At 39.9% G+C, this 20586-nt stretch overlaps 1 protein-coding gene, 1 long non-coding RNA gene and 1 pseudogene across 3 annotated transcripts; all 3 read right to left on the bottom strand.

Moving 5' to 3' along the window:
* Positions 1–238: 238 nt before the first annotated feature.
* LOC123487061 (SLAM family member 8-like) lies at positions 239–7744 on the bottom strand. Of its 2 annotated transcripts, XM_045218228.1 has the most exons (7): positions 7619–7744; positions 3973–4275; positions 3292–3561; positions 2593–2712; positions 2291–2337; positions 1157–1228; positions 239–1001 (listed from the first exon to the last, which is right to left on the bottom strand). In XM_045218228.1, exons 1-7 carry the CDS (start codon positions 7683–7685, stop codon positions 924–926), a joined length of 957 nt encoding a protein of 318 aa, XP_045074163.1. In that variant the 5' UTR covers positions 7686–7744; the 3' UTR covers positions 239–923. The 2 variants fall into 2 exon arrangements, with proteins under 2 accessions (XP_045074163.1, XP_045074162.1); XM_045218227.1 differs by lacking the exon at positions 2291–2337 and having other exon boundaries at positions 910–1001.
* A 5963-nt stretch (positions 7745–13707) lies between these two features.
* Positions 13708–15943, bottom strand: LOC123487065. Its single transcript, XR_006659603.1, has 3 exons — positions 15915–15943; positions 14579–14635; positions 13708–13809 (listed from the first exon to the last, which is right to left on the bottom strand). It is a non-coding gene; the product is annotated as an uncharacterized LOC123487065 (long non-coding RNA).
* Positions 15944–17908: 1965 nt separating this feature from the next.
* Positions 17909–20298, bottom strand: LOC123487073 (annotated as a pseudogene).
* Positions 20299–20586: the final 288 nt, after the last annotated feature.

Raw genomic sequence — 20586 nt, forward strand, 5'->3', positions numbered from 1 at the left:
CCCTGACTGACATTTCTCCCTGGCTCCCCCAGTCAAGCTACTGCCTATACATACTGCCTCAATGCCTTATCATCTGGAAGCTGTTGAATCCAATCGCCCAAGAATCTGCCAGATCCTTTTGTTTTTGTGATAGTTTTTTTTTAAAGTTCTTAAATGAAAGGAAACATATATTATTATTATTGTTATGTATAGAAGAGGATAATACACCTGAAATACAAAAAATGTAATTTATGTTGTAATTCATGTTTTTCTATCACTTAAAGGTAGCCTTTCTCAAATACTGCACTTTTGTGACTGTGAATCATTATATGATCTCTGCGTTATGATTTCTACAAATCATTATATTTATTAGGATGTTCTCTCCTTTTTCTCAATATGTAAAGACAGTATTATTGTTTTAAGGTCTATTCATTGTCTGATTTCACACAATAACAAAATATAGTTTGAGCATATTTTGAATTGATGGGAATGTGGCCTATGTGATTTCTACAAAGCATGTCTGTGGAATGTAAAACTTTTTACTGTACAATACACATCTAAACTACAATACATACAAATCAATTGTTTTCAACGCTTGTAGAGTCCCACAGAATCACTGGTAATCTTTAAGAATATAGTTTTGTATTGCTATTAGTTGTTATTACGCAAATATAAACACTTAATGCAACAATAGAATGCAATAGAACCTAGGAAATAGTTATGTAACTCTGAATATCTTGAAAATAACAAGTTGTACCACATAATGATCATGAACAGACGAAGATTCTAGTTCTGAACAAGTAAGCAAAACAAAACAGAAATGTGCAGGTCGTGATGAAATGAAACAGTAACATCTATGTACAGAAGGTACACATGAAGGATGCTGAGGATGTAGAGGGGTCTATATCTATAGAAGCCCAGCTTATGACCACATCCTGTTCAGCTCACAGTACTTCCTGGTTGGAAGAAGAAGGGGCTTCTGGCTGGCGTCCAAATGTGATCTTGTCATACAGAGTCTGCGGCTAAATGTGACAGGCAACCAAGAAGAAACTGTTTCAGCATTATGAAATGTAGACAATTTCCAAGTAGACTACATAGTCTCCTATTCACGCAGAGACTGTTTTATTTTATTTATGTTCAAAGATATCAGGTATGACCATTCATGTCTCGCTCTCACCGTGTTCAGTCTTGGGACAGCCAGATCACCTACTGTCTCATAGATGGACATTGCCTGACTGTTTGATCTTGTCTGGAATATATACAGAAAAAGGTACTTAAACCTCTAAACAAAATGGATGAACATTGCACAAAAACACTGCCTATCAGCAATTACAGTACACAGTATAGCGGAATACAGTACACATACATGGGTCGTTCCATGAAAACAATGCTTGGACATCCCAGTCTCCATAGTAACCACTTTATACATATAATCCAGAGGAACATCCCTTTTATATTTTATGTATAAATTGTACATTTTAATTTTGAAAGCCTGTTATATTACATGATGTGCCCTTTAGACCATGTGGAGAATTGAATAAATCGGATTTTCGATCAGAGGCAGTAGGGATGACCAGGGATGTTCTGTTGATAAGTGTGTGAATTGGACCATTTTCCTGTCCTGCTAAGCATTCAAAATGTAATGAATACTTTTGGGTGTCAGGGATGTGTATGGAGTAAAAAGTACATTATTTTCTTTAGGAATGTAGCGGAGTAAAAGTAAAAGTTGTCATAAATATAAATAGTAAAGTAAAGTACAGATACCCAAAATGACTACTTAAGTAGTACTTTAAAATATTTTTTCTTAAGTACTTTACACCTCTGCTGTGTCCATATTGTCTGTGAGTTTCTAGTGGATAGACCATATGGTTCAAGATAAACTAGCCTAATTAATTTTAAAAAGCATCTAATCAACAATGGCCATATTTTCAATTAACTCTGTAACTCTTCCAGCTATTAACTTTTTTCACAAGTGCCACCAGTTTGACCCCCAATTTTTTTTTAAACAAATATAAAGGATATTTATGCTAAAACCCTCATATAAAACATCGTTTTGATTTTTGATTTTTTTTCACAGCTTTGTGATTCAATTTAATTATTTTTAAATCATCTTATTTAGTTATTTCATATATTTTACGTGATAAGGCCACACAGAGGGCCAGAGATAATTACAGACACCTGTGATCATCTGAAATATCAAAAGGGGCTCTAGTTGTCTAGTGATAGTAGTAGTTTACTGCATACTTACATCTTTCATTCTTGATAGTTACCAATAATAATAATATATGCAGTAGGTTTACTGCATACTTACATCTTGGGGACGGGATTCTTGTGTATGGTGCCGGTCAGTTAGATCTGCTGTTTATGACAATAACATAATATCAACCAATCAGATAGATACTAAACAGGATATCCACAAACATACCCAATAATTAATACATTACACACTTCTGAGGTTTCACACTCGCTTTCCGATTTCCATAATATCCCTAAGCCCAACATTTTGAACAAAATATCTAATTATGCTTATGCCACATTATAAACATCCTAAGAATACATCCAGAGCCTAAAATGTCCCTTTAAGTATAGATGAGGCCCCTATGCTTTACATACCCGTGTTACAGCGGCCCCTGCAGTAATACACTGCCACAGCTACAGTGAGGATCAGCACCACAGCGCCTCTTACTGGTACCCCGATGTAGATCCAATACCAGGCCAGCCATGTATCATCCTCTATAACACAGATGTGATTAGACTCGTGTTTCTTAAACCTGGTCATGGAGACCCAAAGGGGTCCACGTTTTCTTTTTTGCCCTAGCACTAACACACCTGATTCCACTAATCAACTCATCATCATACCTTAGTGGAATCAAGCGTGTAGTGTTAGGGCAACAACTAAATTGTGCCCCCCTTTGGGTCCCCAGGACCAGGACTAAGAAACACTGGATTAGACCATTGGTTCCCAACTCCAGTCCTCTAGTACCCCCAACAGCACACATTTTATGTTGTAGTCCCAGACCAAAAAAAAAAACCTGAATTAACTCAATGAGGGCCTGATGATTAATGACAAGTAGAATCATGTACTGGAGGAGTGGAGCTGGGAACCACTGGATTAGACTCTGCAATATGCTAAAGCCTGCAGAGTTCTATATTATATCTACCCAATGTAATCACATGTATTACATAATACTGTATATTATATCTACCCAATGTAATCGCATGTATTGCATAATACTGTATATTATATTTGACAACATAAGCACAGAAGCACACTGTATGAAAAGTGAGTGGATTATTATGATATCTGGTTACCTGGGGTTGTTGTGTCATTACTACACTTTACTGTTGTAGATGCAGATTTCCAACTGACTGAGTTGGAGGAATTGCAGGTTACACTGATGTCTCCGTCTGCTGGTGACAGAGAGAAGTGTATCTGCTGGTCGTCCCTGTACGTCTCATTCCCTCTGTCCCAGGTGTAGGAGAGGTTGGAGCAGACTGACACGTTGCACAGCAGCCACACTGAACAGGACTGGTTGGCCAATAGCTTAATCTTCTTCTGGATCGCCACCTTGGATATAGGCTCTGAGAGAGAGCGCGAGAGCAAGAGAGAGAGAGAGAGAGAGAGAGAGAGAGAGAGAGAGAGAGAGAGAGAGAGAGAGAGAGAGAGAGAGAGAGAGAGAGAGAAACAGAGAGAGAAATACAGAGATAGAGAGAGAGAGAGAGAGAGGGGGAGACAGAGAGAGAGAGAGAAACAGAGAGAGAGAGAGAGAGAGAGAGAGAGAGAGAGAGAGAGAGAGAGAGAGAGAGAGAGAGAGAGAGAGAGAGAGAGAGAGAGAGAGAGAGAGAGAGAGAGAGAGAGAGAGAGAGAGAGAGAGAGAGAGAGAGAGAGAGAGAGAGAGAGAGAGAGAGAGAGAGAGAGAGAGAGAGAGAATCATTCTAAATGGACCATACACAATACAGGATAAAAATTTGGAATAACACAAAGCAGCCTACCATGGATCTGAAGATGGATGGTCATGGTTGGAATCTGGTGTCCTTCGTTTGATGCGGCAGAAACTAGAAATTCACCTGAGTCTTGCAGTGTCAGTTCTCTGATTGTTAAACTAAAGTTATTGTCGTTCATTTCTAGTCTCCCCTCAAACTGTGATCTTGGTAAGGTAAAGTTATCTTCAAATTCTGCAATGACCATTTTGTTATACTTCCACTCCATTGACTTTAAATCTTTCCTTTCTAAGCCTGAGGGCAGCTCCACTGAGTCCCCCACTCCTTTGTTGAACAACATAGAAATACCCACACCTGAAACACACAAATACACAACATGACATTCTGACATCAATCAATGGTTACACTTACACTACAGGGCTGTTATTACTGTGTATTTATTAGTCATGTAAGTACAGTGTAGAAAGTATTGTAGTTACTCATTGTTACACTGTACACAGTGTACCTACAGTGTGCCTACACAAATAATGACACAATAATACACTGCAATGTAAAGTGTTACCCCATCAATGAATAGATAATAATGGATTTAATTTAAATAGCACTTTTCCAGGTTTCATTTATACTGTATGACATTTTCAATATCCACATTTAACATATCTTTACATATTTGAGTGTGTGGGTCCTATACTTTAGTTTATTAAAGTCCACTCCTCCCCCACATTCAGCAGAACAGGATTAGATTACAGGACAAGAGAAGTAGGGGTGGATCTTTATCAATAAATGCTCCTTGGCTCACGTCTACGTACAAATCAACTATGTGGAAATGAAAAAACACTTTGGATCCATGAAAAGCTCTATATAAAAAACATGTATTGTTATTATTATTACTATTATTACTACTATTACTATTATTATTATTATTATTATTATTATTATTATTATTATTATTATTATTATTATTATTATTGTTATTATTATTATTATTACTATTATATATATATATATATATATATATATATATATTTTATACTATTATTACTATTATTTGTATTGTTACTATTCTTTTTATTATTACTAATATTACTATAATTACTATTATTATTATTATTATTATTATTATTATTATTATTATTATTATTATTATTATTACATAATGTTTTTACAGTGTAATTATGCACCAGAAATGCATCATACACTCCATGGGCAACAATAAATTATGTATTATTAACCTTAAAAAAATGTCTTCTTTCATTAATTATGAAAAAAATAATGCAGTTTTCAATGACGCAAATGTTAATATGTAGGACATAATAGCAGTTGTTATTGTCCTGCAGACAAGTTATTTGGTCACACTTTATTTGGATAGTACCATATATAGTGCATTCAGAATGTATTCAGACCGCATGACTTTTTTCACATTTTGTTACGTTACAGCCTTATTCTAAAATTGTTTCAATTATTATTTGTCCCTCATCAATCTACACACAATACCCCATAATGACAAAGCAAAAACAAGTTTTTAGAAATGTGTACAAATTAATTAAAATTTAAAAACTGAAATATCACATTTACATAAGATTTGGACCTTTTTCAGTACTTTGTTGAAGCACCTTTGGCAGCGATTACAGCCTAAAATCTTCTTAGGTATGATGCTACAAGCTTGGCACACCTGTATTTGGGGAGTTCTCCATTCTTCTCTGCAGATCCTCAGGTTGGATGGAGAGCGTCACTGCACAGCTATATTCAGGTCTCTCCAGAGATGTTCGATCGGGTTCAAGTCTGGACTCTGGCTGGGCCACTCAAGGACATTCAGAGACTTGTCCCAAAGCCACTCTTGCGTTGTCTTGGCTGTGTGCTTAGGGTTGTTGTCCTGTTGGAAGGTGAACCGTCGCCCCAGTCTGAGGTCCTGAGCGCTCTGGAGCAGGTTTTCATCAATGACCTCTTTGTACGTTGCAGCGTTCATCTTTCCTTCGATCCTGACTAATCTCCCAGTCCTTGCCGCTGAAAAAAAACAACATAGCATGATGCTGACACCACCATGCTTCACTATAGGGATGGTGCCAGGTTTCTTCCAGATGTGACGCTTGGCATTCAGGCCAAAAAGTTCAATCTTGGTTTCATCAGACCAGAGCATCTTGTTTCTCATGGTCTGAGAGTCCTTTAGGTTCATTTTGGCAAACTCCAAGCGGGCTGTCTTGTGCCTTTTACTGAGGAGTGGCTTCCATCTGGCCACTCTACCATAAAGGCCTTATTGGTAGAGTGCTGCAGAGATGGTTGTCCTTATGGAAGTTTCTCCCATCTCCACAGAATAACTCTGGAGCTCTGTCAGAGTGACCATCGGGTTCTCAGTCACCTCACTGACCAAGACCCTTCTCCCCTGATTGCTCAGTTTGGCCGGGCGGCCAGCTCTAGGAAGAGTCTTGATGGTTCCAAACTTCTTCCATTTAAGAATGATCGAGGCCGCTGTGTTCTTGGGGACCTTCATTGCTGCAGACATTTTTTGGTAACATTCCACAGATCTGTGCCTCGACACAATCCTGTCTCGGAGCTCTACGGACAATTCCTTCGACTTCATGGCTTGGTTTTTGCTCTGACATGCACTGTCAACTGTGGGACCTTATATAGAGACAGGTGTGTGCCTTTCCAAATCATGTCAAATCAATTGAATTTACCGCAGGTGGACTCCAATCAAGTTGTAAACACATCTCATGGATTATCAATGGAAAAAGGATGCACCTGAATATAATTTCGATTCTCTTAGCATAGGTTCTGAATACTTAGGGTTGTTGTCCTGTTGGAAGGTGAACCGTCGCCCCAGTCTGAGGTCCTGTAACGTATCTGTTTTTTCATTTTTAATACATTTGCAAAAATTTCTAAAAACCTGTTTTCGCATTGTTATAATGGGGTATTGTATGTAGACTGATGAGACTTTGTATTTATTGATTCCATTTTAGAGTAGGGGTGTAACCTAAGAGAATGTGGAAAAAGGGAGGTGGTCTGAATACTTTCCGAATGCACTGTAGATGATCTACAGATGATCATACTATCAACAAACTATCTGTTGAAAAACAACTGCTTGCTAAGTTCAAGTTAAGGTTAGGTTTAGAATAATGGTTAGGGTAAAGGTTAAGGTTAGGATAAGGGTTAAAGTTAGAGTTAGGGCTAGGGTTAGGGTTAGTAGATAGTTAGTGGAAATGTTGTTGACAGTTATTGAACATCTACAAACCATCTACAAACGACCTACTTGGGACTATCCAAATAAAGTGATAGCGAGTTATTTTTGTAAGGGACGCCTTAAAAACATTGGATACAATCCAGTATCACCTTCAATTTAATGAATGACATGCATCTAGAACATGATCGTAAGATCTCCTGCTTTCCAGAGGCACTGCAAAAGCTATTGATCCAACCACACCATCACAGACGGAATGTGTTTCATAAAAAAATGCATTATCAAAACACCATATATGTTTGTCTGAATATAGGCAGAGGTGTTATCACACAGTAATAAAGTAAATGTTTTGATATATCCAACCAATCACTGACAAGGCACTTCCCATTCAACACACACCATGTACAAACCAACAAGGAAGTTAACCGTTGAACAGTTTTCCTAACTTTATTATGCAAGCAAGTACATGTAATAGATACAAAACATGAACAGGAGAAAGTGAAGAATCCATACAATACTAACCATAGTGGAGGATAGAGAGTAGGAGTATTCCCTGTTTGGAGAAGCAGGAGAGGGGACCACCAGACATCTCTGTTAGGTGTTGTGTGTCTGTTTCCTCTGGCTGTACGTCCTCCCTATCTCTCTGAGACTGACTGGTAGCTAGCTAGACTCACCAAAACACACAGAGGAGAAAGAGAGAGAGTAGAGAAGAGAGAGAAGATACTTATTTTGATGAGAGCTGCTGTTCTAAAAAAGACTGCCTGTATGTTAGTTGAAAAGGAAGTCACAATCTATCTGAAAATACCCCTTCACTCAGCTTGAGAGTTAGATAATGAGGAGTGCGTGTTTGGGGTCTGTTACTGCGGTGATCAGGCTGATGGTATCAGAACGGTGTGTGTGTGTATTTTCATGTAGGCATCGTATGCCTGCAGAAGGGTTTGCATGAGTTATCCTGCATGCTCATTGTTCAGTGTGTTTTTTTGTGAGGAAGTGGGTCCAAGCTTACTGACAAAGGCCCCCTTCTACGTTTCATGTAACATATTGTGTCACTTCCTGTCTGGTGGTCTCCGTGACACAGTCAGTCAGTCAGTCAGTCAGTCAGTCAGTCAGTCAGTCAGTCAGTCTGTCTGTCTGTCTGTCTGTCTGTCTGTCTGACTGACTGACTGACTGACTGACTGACCACATAGATATAAACACAGACACAGAACCCCCCTAACTGGAACAGTGATGCCATTAGTCATTAAGACCTTGTCTGTAGGATGGTGAGAATATGAGCAAGACCTGGTCAGGTAGTTTACACGTGGAATGTAGCACAGTAATGGAATAGGGTTGTGGGTTCGATTCCCTCGGGGGACCATTATGAAAAAGTATGGAAATCTATGCTTACTTGAACGACCTCTTTGCAATCACATTTCAGTTTTAAAAACACACAAGACATTTGTGTGTGTTGGTTGTAGAACTACAGCAGGTTAATGTTAAAGTATAGTGAGAGGTCCTTGCTTTCTTAGATGAGGGGGCGGTTATAAAATGTTGCACATCACTATTTTTATCAGAGAAAGGACGTCACGTGTCTCAAGTTCTTGATATGTATTTCTGTTAGTATTTCCTGATGTTGCAACTAAACCATAACTGATCAACCTAAAGTACTAGTTTGGAGAGTTCTCTTTTGACATTTATCTTATTTTCTCTTCTCTTCTCTTCTCTTCTCTTCTCTTCTCTTCTCTTCTCTTCTCTTCTCTTCTCTTCTCTTCTCTTCTCTTCTCTTCTCTTCTCTTCTCTTCTCTTCTCTTCTCTTCTCTTCTCTTCTCTTCTCTTCTCTTCTCTTCTCTTCTCTTCTATAATAGTCTATAATATTCTATTCTGTTTTATTACCAGGGGTTTTCCAATCAAATGCCAGACATTCAATTATAGAGTTTTGTTATCAGTAATGATGTTGAAACTCTGAAATGTTGCCACCCCAGCACTTTTCCTGGTTTGTTAAAGAGGAAGTGATACACAGTACCAGTACTGACCAGCTCCTCAGAACTGCTGCAGAGAGGATATGACATTAGAAAACTGTCCTTTTCAAGCACACCCTTCCCTAAAAAGTCATTATGAAAGTCTCAATGGGTCTTCAGCTGATGGGAAACAGCAGTTGAACTAAGCTCATGAGGCATTTATAAGTTATATTCTTCAAGATTCAATGAGTATATATCATTAAAGAGATGAACCGGTACTTTTGTACACTTTTTAGCCAGTAGTTGTGAAAGTATCGCTCACAAGCCAAAAGTGGTCCTTGAAAATTGCATACTATATCACATATGTGCAGATTGCTCTCTCTCTCACTCTGCTGTGGGTGCATGATGTGCCTCTTGCTAGCTGTCACTCACATGGCGAGGGGCTGAAGCTTATTGGTTGAACTCAAATTTCTAGGGGGCTGGCCCACTTGGGGGAAATGTAAGGAAAATGGCGCAACACAGCTTCCAGAAAAACAGTCACTGTCAAACTAGGGACTTCCTGGGTAATTAAGGTAAGACAGTAATTCTGCTCATATTACACAATACACTACTGTACATATACACAAAAGTATGTGGACACCCCTTCAAATTAGTGGATTCGGCTATTTCAGCCACACCCGTTGCTGACAGGTGTATAAAATCGAGCGCACAGCCATGCAATCTCCACAGACAAACATCTAAAGTAGAATGGCCTTACTGAAGAGCTGAGTGACTTTCAACATGTCACTGTCAAGGATGCCACCTTTCCAACAAGTCAGGGAAATCTTAACGCTACAGCGTACAATGACATTCTTGATGATTCTGTGCTTCCAACTTTGTGGCAAAAGTTTGGAGAATGCCCTTTCCTGTTTCAGCATGACAATGCCCTATGGCACAAAGCGAGGTCCATACAGAAATGGTTTGTCGAAATTGGTGTGGAAGAACATAAAAATTGATATTTAAACAGGCAAGTCAGATAAGAACAAATTCTTATTTACAATGACAGCCTACCCCGGCCAACACTGAGCCAATTGTGCGCCGCCCTATGGGACTCCCAATCACGGCCGGATTGTGATACAGCCTGGAATTGAACCAGGGTCTGTAGTGACGCCTCTAGCACTGAGATGCAGTGCCTCAGACCGCTGCGCCGCTGGCCTGCACAGAGCCCTGACCTCAACCCCATTGAACACCTTTGGGATGAATTGGAACGCCGACTGCGAGTCAGACCTAATCGACAAACATCAGTGTCCGACCTCACTAATGCTCTTGTGGCTACATGGAAACAAGTCTCTGCATCAATGCTCCAACATCTAGTGGAAAGCATTGCCAGAAGAGTGGAGGCTGTTATAGCAGCAAAGGGGGGACCAACTCCATATTAATGCCCATGATTTTGGAATTAGATGTTTAACTAGAAGGTTTACCACATACTTTTGGTCATGTAGTGTACTTTGTAGTTTCCACAGTTCCGGAGTATGTCTTTAATTTAAAAGTCCCAAAATGTATGTACCGATCACAGATTTAACTCATACATTGACAAGCCCAATAACTTTATTAGTCTGAAGGAGGGCTGGCCAAAGCAGGTTGTATGAAAGAGTTGACAATGATGACAACATCCATTTACTGTAAGAAAGCACTAATGTCATCTCTTGGATGAAAAACTAAAGTTTATTAAAAAGCACAATGCATAGATATTCAAAAAGTACAGTTGAATAGAAAAAAAAGTATGTAAAATTCATAAAGAAATATGTTAACCTATCATCGAATGACAGAAATAATGAATCAAAGATAATACATTTCAGACATTGATAACATAAACAATAAATACAAAATTGCCATGATGGTGCCGCTATGGAAGCCATGGATCATCGATCCCATAAATTTTTTGTACATTTAATCCTTAGTTGTTTTTAATGGTCCAATGCAGACATTGTTATCTCAATATCAAATAATTTCTGGGTAACAATTAAGTATCTTCATGTGATTGTTTTCAATTAAAATGATCCAAAAAAAAAATGTTTCTAAGCAAAGCGCAATTTGTCAATCAAGAATTTAGCTAGGAATGTCTGGGCATGGTCTGAGTGGAAAGGGGAAAACTGAATATTAGGTAGGTGTTCCTAATGTTTGGTATACTCAGTGTATATAAAACACAGGAAAATCACGTTTTTGACAGCGCTGGGACTTTAAGTCGTTTTCTTTTGCCATTTTTCTATCAGCTTTTTGTTTTTTGATTGTTAATTCAGAATCCGTAATTAATTGGTCATCCTGAATGAGTTTTAAGTTTTAATTTGCCAGTTTGGCTCACTTGCTACCTATCAAGCTAGCTTGGAGACTGTTTGGATGTGAATGGGTTAGAATGCCACAACACCGGCTTGGAGAGAAGCAGAAGAAGTGAGAGGACTGCATGAGGAGATGGCTGGGACTAGTGGATAAGATACTCTGACTGATAATATTATGATTCTAGTGCCTTTGAGGCAGCATAATAGCATCACCCAAGTGGGTGCTACATGGAGTTAGTGGAGAGGAGTGGCTAGCCAGCTAAGCTAACTATCACCAACCCAGAGCACGGAGGACATGGGGGGGCAGCTGCTGACTGTCTCTCTACTCTGACCGGCTCCCTCCTCCACTCATAGGATCATCAGACCATCAATGCTTCCTCAGTTCTCAATGCCGTCAGATCTGCTTCCCTGATCATCCGTCATCTTGTCCAGTTCCATTACTCTCACAATTTATACATTTGTTTATGTTTTTTGTTTGTTCTTCTATAAGCAACTCAGCTTTTAACTGCCATTTATGCAACATAAGTCTACTGAACTAGGGCAACAGGTAGCCTAGTGGTTAGGAGCAAGCAAAAGGTTGCTGGTTCGAATACCCGGACCGACTAAGGGAAAAATCGCTCTGCGCCTTTGAGCAAGCCACTTAACCCTAATTGCTCCTATAAATCACTCTGGATTAGAGCGTCTGCTAAATGACTAAAATGTAAAAACAAAAGAACTAACCAACAAACAATACAATTCAATACAAAGCAGATTATATTGTTGTAGCTGCAGATAAGATCCATAATCATTACACCATATAACTGTTTAAAAAACTGTTACAGTAATACACAATTAAACCATGATTAATTAAAAACTATGTTTTTTTTTTTTTTTTAAAAAAATACAAATCCTTCATGTAAACTCAGCAAAAAAAGAAACGTCCCTTTTTGAGGACAGTGTCTTTCAAAGATAATTCGTAAAAATCCAAATAACTTCACAGATCTTCATTGTAAAGGGTTTAAACACATGCTTGTTCAATGAACCATAAACAATTAATGAACATGCACCACGGTCATTAAGACACTAACAGCTTACAGACGGTAGGCAATTAAGGTCACAGTTATGAAAACTTAGGACACTAAAGAGGCCTTTCTACTGACTCTGAAAAACACCAAAAGAAAGATGCCCAGGGGCCTTAGGAATGCTGAAGGAGGCATGAGGACAGCAGATGTGGCCAGGGCAATAAATTGCAATGTCCGACTATGAGACGCCTAAGACAGCGCTACAGGGAGACACGTGTAACAACACCTGCACAGGATCGGTACATCCGAACATCACACCTGCGGGACAGGTACAGGATGGCAACAACAACTGCCCGAGTTACACCAGGAACGCACAATCCCTCCATCAGTGCTCAGACTGTCCACAATAGGCTGAGAGAGGCTGTTATGAGGGCTTGTAGGCCTGTTGTAAGGCAGGTCCTCACCAGACATCACCGGCAACAACGTCGCCTATGGGCACAAACCCACCGTCGCTGGACCAGACAGGACTGGCAAAAAGTGCTCTTCACTGACGAGTCGCGTTTTTGTCTCATCAGGGTTGATGGTCGGATTCGCGTTTATCGTCGAAGGAATGAGCGTTACACTGAGGCCTGTACTCTGGAGCGGGATCGATTTGGAGGTGGAGAGTCTGTCATTGTCTGGGGCGGTGTGTTACAGCATCATCGGACTGAGCTTGTTGTCATTGCAGGCAATATCAACGCTGTACGTTACAGGGAAGTCATCCTCCTTCCTTATCAAATCAAATCAAATCAAATGGTACACTTCCTGCAGGCTCATCCTGACATGACCCTCCAGCATGACAATGCCACCAGCCATACTGCTCGTTCTGTGCGTGATTTCCTGCAAGACAGGAATGTCAGTGTTCTGCCTTGGCCAGCGAAGAGCCCGGATCTCAATCCTATTGAGCACGTCTGGGACCTGTTGGATCGGAGGGTGAGGGCTAGGGCCATTCCCCCCAGAAATGTCCGGGAACTTGCAGGTGCCTTGGTGGAAGAGTGGGATAACGTCTCACAGCAAGAACTGGCAAATCTGGTGCAGTCCATGAGGAGGAGATGCACTGCAGTGCTTACTGCAGCTGGTGGCCACACCAGATACTGACTGTTACTTTTGAATTTGACCCCCCTTTTGTTCAGGGACACATTATTCAATTTCTGTTTATGTCTCAGTTGTTGAATCTTGTTATGTTCATACAAATATTTACACATGTTAAGTTTGGTGAAAATAAACACAGTTGACAGTGAGATGACGTTTCTTTTTTTGCTGAGTTTACAATGTGTTATTGTGTGTGTGTGTTTGTGTGCATAATCCATGTTCCCAGGTTTCTCCTGCTCCTCCTCTGATGGTGTGTCCCTCCAGCTCCCTCAAGGACCTGTAACAGATCACCCCACAAAGTGATTTATCCCTCCAGCTCCCTCAAGGACCTGTAACAGATCACCACACAAAGTGATTTATCCCTCCATCTCCCTCAAGGACCTGTAACAGATCACCACACAAAGTTATTTATCCCTCCATCTCCCTCAAGGACCTGTAACAGATCACCACACAAAGTTATTTATCCCTCCATCTCCCACAAGGACCTTTAACATATCACCACACAAAGTTATTTATCCCTCCATCTCCCACAAGGACCTGTAACATATCACCACACACAGTTATTTATCCCTCCAGCTCCCTCAAGGAGCTGTAACATATCACCACACAAAGTGAGTTATCCCTCCATCTCCCTCAAGGACCTGTAACAGAACACCACACAAAGTTATTTATCCCTCCATTTCCTTCAAGGACCTGTAACATATCACCACACAACGTTTTTTTAGAGGTATACTTTAAATAGATGCAGTATACTTTGATATCAAAGCATTAGCTCAATAAGTATAATACAGGTGTAGCATCTTAATATGATCATCCTGTTGTTGAAGGACATTTCCTGCACAGTATGAAATACAAACTCGTAGTGTATTCAAGGTTTAAAAGAGGCTTCTAAAGTTTTGTATTTCCACTTCAGAATTTCAGACTTGATTTTCCCTAAATACAGATGTATCAAGCCCTACAAAAATGTCCATGCATTCTAATACACACAATAATTCACATATCCTTTTGCTGCAGGAGTATTTTCATTCTGTGAGAAACTGGTCAAATTAAGATCCTACACCTGTATTAGTGTCAATAGCATATGGCTATTAGTCTTACCTGTGGCTTTGTGTGGCTTCACTTGAGAATAGACTGAATCTGCTACTGGTGGGGTTGCTGTTTATGTAGGAGGATAAACATCAGCATAATATAATAGTTATATCCAGAATAATATCAATAATAATATCCAGAATAATATCCAGAATAATATCCAGAATAATGTACAGAATAATAAACATTTATTCAATATGGGTCAAAGAGGAGTGAGGTTCTGATAGGGGGAATATGGAGGGAGGGATGTCTAGTCATACCTCTCTTCTTTTTGGCTTTGACCTTCTTTTGGAGGTCAACCTCAGCATAGGTCACATCAACAGGTCCAGCTGCTGCTGACAATGGACATTTGCAGTCAACAAATGCAGAAATTAGCTTAATGCATATTCGGCCTCTTCATTCGAAACTCAGAAAAACATAATCAGGCTCAGAGAGAGGTAATATAGGTGTAGAGAAGGGGTGGGCAAATTATGTTTTGAGAAAATAAAATAAAACGTTTGTCCACCTCTGGAGTAGAGAGAATACAAATACAATAGTGAAATGTAGAGATTCCAATAGGCCGGCCTGAATGTTTTGACAATATTTAGGAGATAATTTGCTATGGGAGTGCAAATCCAAATGTATGTTAACATCAACACTATAATCCATAGTTCATCACACTGATGATTGTCACGCCTTGGCCTATAGAACTCTAGCTAGTTTGGTCAGAGTGTGAATATAGTCTAGGTTTTGTATTTCTATGTTTGGTGTGGTTCCTAATCAGAGACAGCTGTCGCTCGTTGTCTGATTGGGGATCATACTTAGGCAGCCGTTTTCCTGCCTGTGTTGTGGGATTTTGTTAGGTTCATGTTTAGGCTTGTGTGTTAGCCTTTGGACCGTCACGGTTAAGTTTGTTGTTTTGGTTACTGTTTTGTGTGTTTATTAGTTAATAAACATGTTCGCCGTTCACGCTGCACCTTGGTCCGTCCCGTTCCTTAACGTACGTGACAATGATAAAAGGTAATGTGATCAGAAATGATTTCTCACCAGTTTCTTAGGACATACTTAGATATAGTTTCATACCCTTTCAATAGATTGTTGATTAAGTCTTACGGGGGCTGTGTATGGCTTCACTAGAGAATAGACAGGTTCTGCGCTCTCAGGTGGGGTTGCTGTTTCTATAGGGGGTGAGGATAAAACATCAGCATAATGTTACAGTTATACAGAATAATATACAGTTATACAATACACAGTTAAAGGAATGAGGTCATGATGATCCGTTACATGAGAATACAGCTTTTAATATGGGTCAAAGAGGAGGAGGTTCTGATAGGGGGAATATGGAGGGAGGGATGTCTAGTCTTACCTCTCTTCTTCTTGGCTTTGACCTTCTTTGGGAGGTCAACCTCAGCATAGGTCACATCAACAGGTCCAGCTGCTGCTGACAATGGACATTTCCAGTCAACAAATGAAGGAATTAGCTTATTGCATATTCGACCTCTTCATCACAAACTCAGAAATTACGCAATTAAGGTTTTAATGACTGCCAACCTGTAGAATGGTTCTTACCTGTGGCTTTCCCTGTCTTCACCTCAGAGTAGACAGGATTTTCTTTGGATAATCTCTCTTTACTGAGGAGGAAGAAGTACAGAGAACTGAAATATATTTATATATATTATTATACATGTGTGTGTGTCATATATAAAGTATATATATATACACTACTGTTCAAAGGTTTGGGGTCAGTTAGAAATGTCCTTGTTTTCCATGAAAACATTTATGAAATGAGTTTGAATAGGAAATATAGCAAAATGCATAGGAAATGTAGTCATTGACAAGGTTAGAAATAATGATTTTTATATAAATAATAATTGTGTCCTTCAAACTTTGCTTTCGTCAAATAATCCTCAATTTGCAGCAATAACAGCCTGCAGACCTTTGGCATTCTAGTTGTCATTTTGTTGAGGTAATCTGAAGAGATTTCACCCATGCTTCCTGAAGCACCTCCCACAAGTTGGATTGGCTTGATCACCACTTCTTACGTACCATACGGTCAAGCTGCTCCCACAACAGCTCAATAGGGTTGAGATCCTGTGACTGTGCTGGCCACACCATTATATACAGAATACCAGCTGAAGCCACTGCTTAATTGTTTTTATATAGTTTGGAGCTGTGCTTGGGTTATTCTCTGTTGTAGGAGGAAATTGGCTCCAGACTCAAGCGCCATCCACAGGGTATGGCATGGCATTGCAAAATGGAGTGATAGTCTTCCTTCTTCAAGATCCCTTTTACCCTGTTGACAAATCTCCCACTTTACCACCACCAAAGCACCCCCAGACCATCACATTGCCTCCACCATGCTTGACAGATGGCATCAAGCACTCCTCCAGCATCTTTTCATTTGGTCGCGCTCACAAATTTCTTCTTTTGTGATCCGAACACCTCAAACTTCGATTCCTCTGTCCAGTGTCTGTGTTCTTTTGCCCATCTTAATCTTTTTTTATTTTTATTGGCCAGTCTGAGATATGGCTTTTTCTTTGTAACTCTGCTAGAAGGTCAGCATCCCGGAATGGCCTCTTCACTGTTGACGTTGAGACTGGTGTTTTGCGGGTACTATTTAATGAAGCTGCCAGTTGAGGACCTGTGAGGCGGTCTGTTTCTCAAACTAGACACTCTAATGTATTTGTCCTCTTGCTCAGTTGTGTACCGGGGCCTCCCACTCCTCTTTCTATTCTGGTTAGAGCCAGTTTGCGCTGTTCTGTGAAGGGAGTAGTACACAGCGTACGAGATCTTCAGTTCTTGGCAATTTCTCGCATGGAATAGCCTTCATTTCTCAGAACAAGAATAGACTGACGAAGTTTCAGAAGAAAGTTATTTGTTTCTGCCCATTTTGAGCCTGTAATCAAACCCACAATTGCTGATGCTCCAGATACACAACTAGTCTCAAGAAGGCCAGTTTTATTGCTTCTTTATTCAGCACAACAGTTTTCAGCTGTGCTAACATAATTGCAAAAATGGTTTTCTAAGGATCAATTTGCCTTTTGAAATGATAAACTTGGATTAGCAAACACAATGTGCCATTGGAACATAGGACTGATGGTTGCTGATAATGGGCTCTGTACGCCTATGTAGATATTTCATAAAAAATCTGCCGTTTTCAACTACAATAGCCATTTACAACCTTAACAATGTCTACACTGTATTTATGATCAATTTGATGTTATTTTAATGGACAAATAATTTGCTTTTCTTTCGAAAACAAGGACATTTCTAAGTGACCCCAAACTTTTGAACGGTAGTGTGTGTATATATATGTACACATTGTAACTCATCTTAGATACACTGCTAAGCAATTTTTTCTCAATATATGTAGCAGTTGAGAGTCACCTTTCTTTTCTTGTCCAACTTGTTCAGTTGAATCTGGGCGTAAGTCACATGACTTGGCCCAGCAGCAGAAGCACCAGCAGCATCTGAGACATAATACACAAACACCTCCAATTAGTCAAACTCCACATGTCATATTAAATGAAGAGAAGCAGGCTACTACACATTCATACTGAAAACATTACATTACACTACCATTATCATTGTTGTCTGAGGGATTGATCGTATCGTAGAAGTTAGTGCCACCTGTTGGTCATAGAAGAGAGAGGCAGGATAGTTAGGTTGATTATCCCTTAGCTTGACTAGGGACACAGTGTACGGTAACATGTTGTAAAAACAAAGTGGATGTTGATGAGCCAGATGAGGTTACAGAGAGAGGAGAGTGGTAGAGGTCTGGGCTGAGAGACTGACCATGCTGCAGATGTGTATACCCAGTATTAGGAGCCTGGCCCTGGGTAGATCCTTGGCCTGTTGGGGGTCCTGGTTGGTGCTCTGGGGCTGAGGGGCCTACAGGGAGAGAGAGATACTCAGCATAGGAAGCACAGATAATATGTTAGGTACTGTACATATCAATAAGTTGAGAGACAGGTGTACTCACCAGAATATTCTGATGAAACAGGAACCTGTAATGACAAACGCATTGTGTATGTACTGAACTTTCTTCAAAAACGTATATTTAGAAATGTCTCTCCTAAACATGTAATAGAATGTTTTGTATTAAATGAGAAACAGCCAAAGTATCACCTTTGTTGTTTTGATTTCTCCACAGCAGGACCAGGAGAATGACAGGTAGAACACCAGCAACAACCAGACCCACAACCACTCCTACTAGGACTGATGTAGAGGATCCAGGAGCTACGACTGGAGAGACTTGAGAGAGAACAGCACAGACTCTGATAGGAGGTTATATTGGTTTAGAGTATAGAGCATGAAAGAAAGTAGGCTGGGCCCATATTTTGACAATTTAGTTGAGAGATCATATTTTCTAGGGGAGTGCAAATCTAAAACTATATTAACATCAACACTTAAATGACATGTTTTTTTACACAGATAATAAAAAAGGTAACTAACTTGTGATCATAAATGTTTTCTCACCTCTCACTGTCACCCAGCTCTCTGGTGATTCTCCTTGACCAGATTTACACTTATAGAATCCTTCATCTGACTTGGATACTGTAGGGATGGTCATCTCTCCTGTGGTCTCATTCTTGATGAGTACTCCATCTTTGTAGAAATCAGCTTTGAAGTTTGAGCTGACTTTCCGGTATTTACAGCTCAGAGTCACAAAGTCTCCTTCAGTCACCCGGGATGGACAGGGCTCTCCAGGATCACATCACCAGCTGTGTAACATAATATATAAATAATACCTTAAATCTGGAGTCATCCCTCACAATACATCAACATCTTATGAGCTTGTATTTATGAGATGCAATCATTTAGTTCCAGATTTGAACATCCTATCATATATATGTAGAAATGTTAGTGAGGGTTGTACAATAGATGTACCATTAACTGTGATGTTGACAGCATTACTGTACTCTCCTGATCCAGACTCACACCAGAACACTCCACTGGACCATGTGTATGTGTAGCTGATGGTACAGGTGGACCCTGTTGTTGATCCCCAGTTAGAGCCACACCCTGACTCTACTCCTCTCTCTCTCTGTAGCTCATCAGTCTCCATCCAGTAGAGTTCCCCTTCTCCTCACAGCTCAATGAGAGAGACTTTGATGTAAAGTGTTGTGTTGTGTTGGGACTTATTCAGAGAGACACTGAAGGCTGCAGATCTGAAACAAAGAGAGACAGAGTCAAACCTATAGTTATATACACGCATGAGGGTAACTTAAATATGATTTAATACAGTTTCAAGTAGTTAGTTACCTCCTGACCAGAGAGAACTGAGGTTCACTGTAGAGTGTGTCATAGACTGGGTCTCCTCTCCCAGCTCTACACACATATCCTCCTGGGAGAGGAATAGCAGGGATCAGAGTGTAGGAGTCTTCAGTAGTCCCATTGCCTGCTTCTGGAAGAAGCTGAAAAGAGTAGGACTGCTCTGTTAAAGTGGGAACCGTCCTGTACCAGGAGAACCTCCAGCCTGTAGACGTCTTGTCAACTTCACAGCTCAGAGACACTGAGTCTCCAGGGTTCAGCCACTGAGGATAGATACTCAGAACAGCCTTAGGTTGATCTGTGATCAGACAGAGGACATGTTAGGAGTTTTCTAACTTTCAGTCTTATCAATGATTCTTGTTACCCATGGAGATGTTTACATGATTAGATAGACTCACCAGACACAGTCAGTTGTACAGCATCACTGGTCTTGGAGATCTTGTTTCCCTTTACACCCTTACAGGTATAATGAACCACTGATAGACATGTAGACAGGACTGATTCTGTACTCAGACTGTAATAGAGTAGACTGGATGACCATTCGTATACCACTCATACTGCCATTCAGTGTCTCCTCCTCCCTGTATGTCACATCTCATAGTAACAGTTCTCTAATGAATATCTGGGTAGTTGAGTGGAGGGTGAGGAACAGCAACAGGTCTCTCTGCATAGAGACAACACAGACAACTAACTGAATTAAATAAATTGTAAATGTTTTATTTATCAAAAAGGTCTACTATGTTAGCAAGTTACAATGAGCAGAC

This window comes from Coregonus clupeaformis, unplaced genomic scaffold (genome assembly GCF_020615455.1).
Source record: "Coregonus clupeaformis isolate EN_2021a unplaced genomic scaffold, ASM2061545v1 scaf1447, whole genome shotgun sequence".
Classification (NCBI taxonomy): domain Eukaryota; kingdom Metazoa; phylum Chordata; class Actinopteri; order Salmoniformes; family Salmonidae; genus Coregonus; species Coregonus clupeaformis.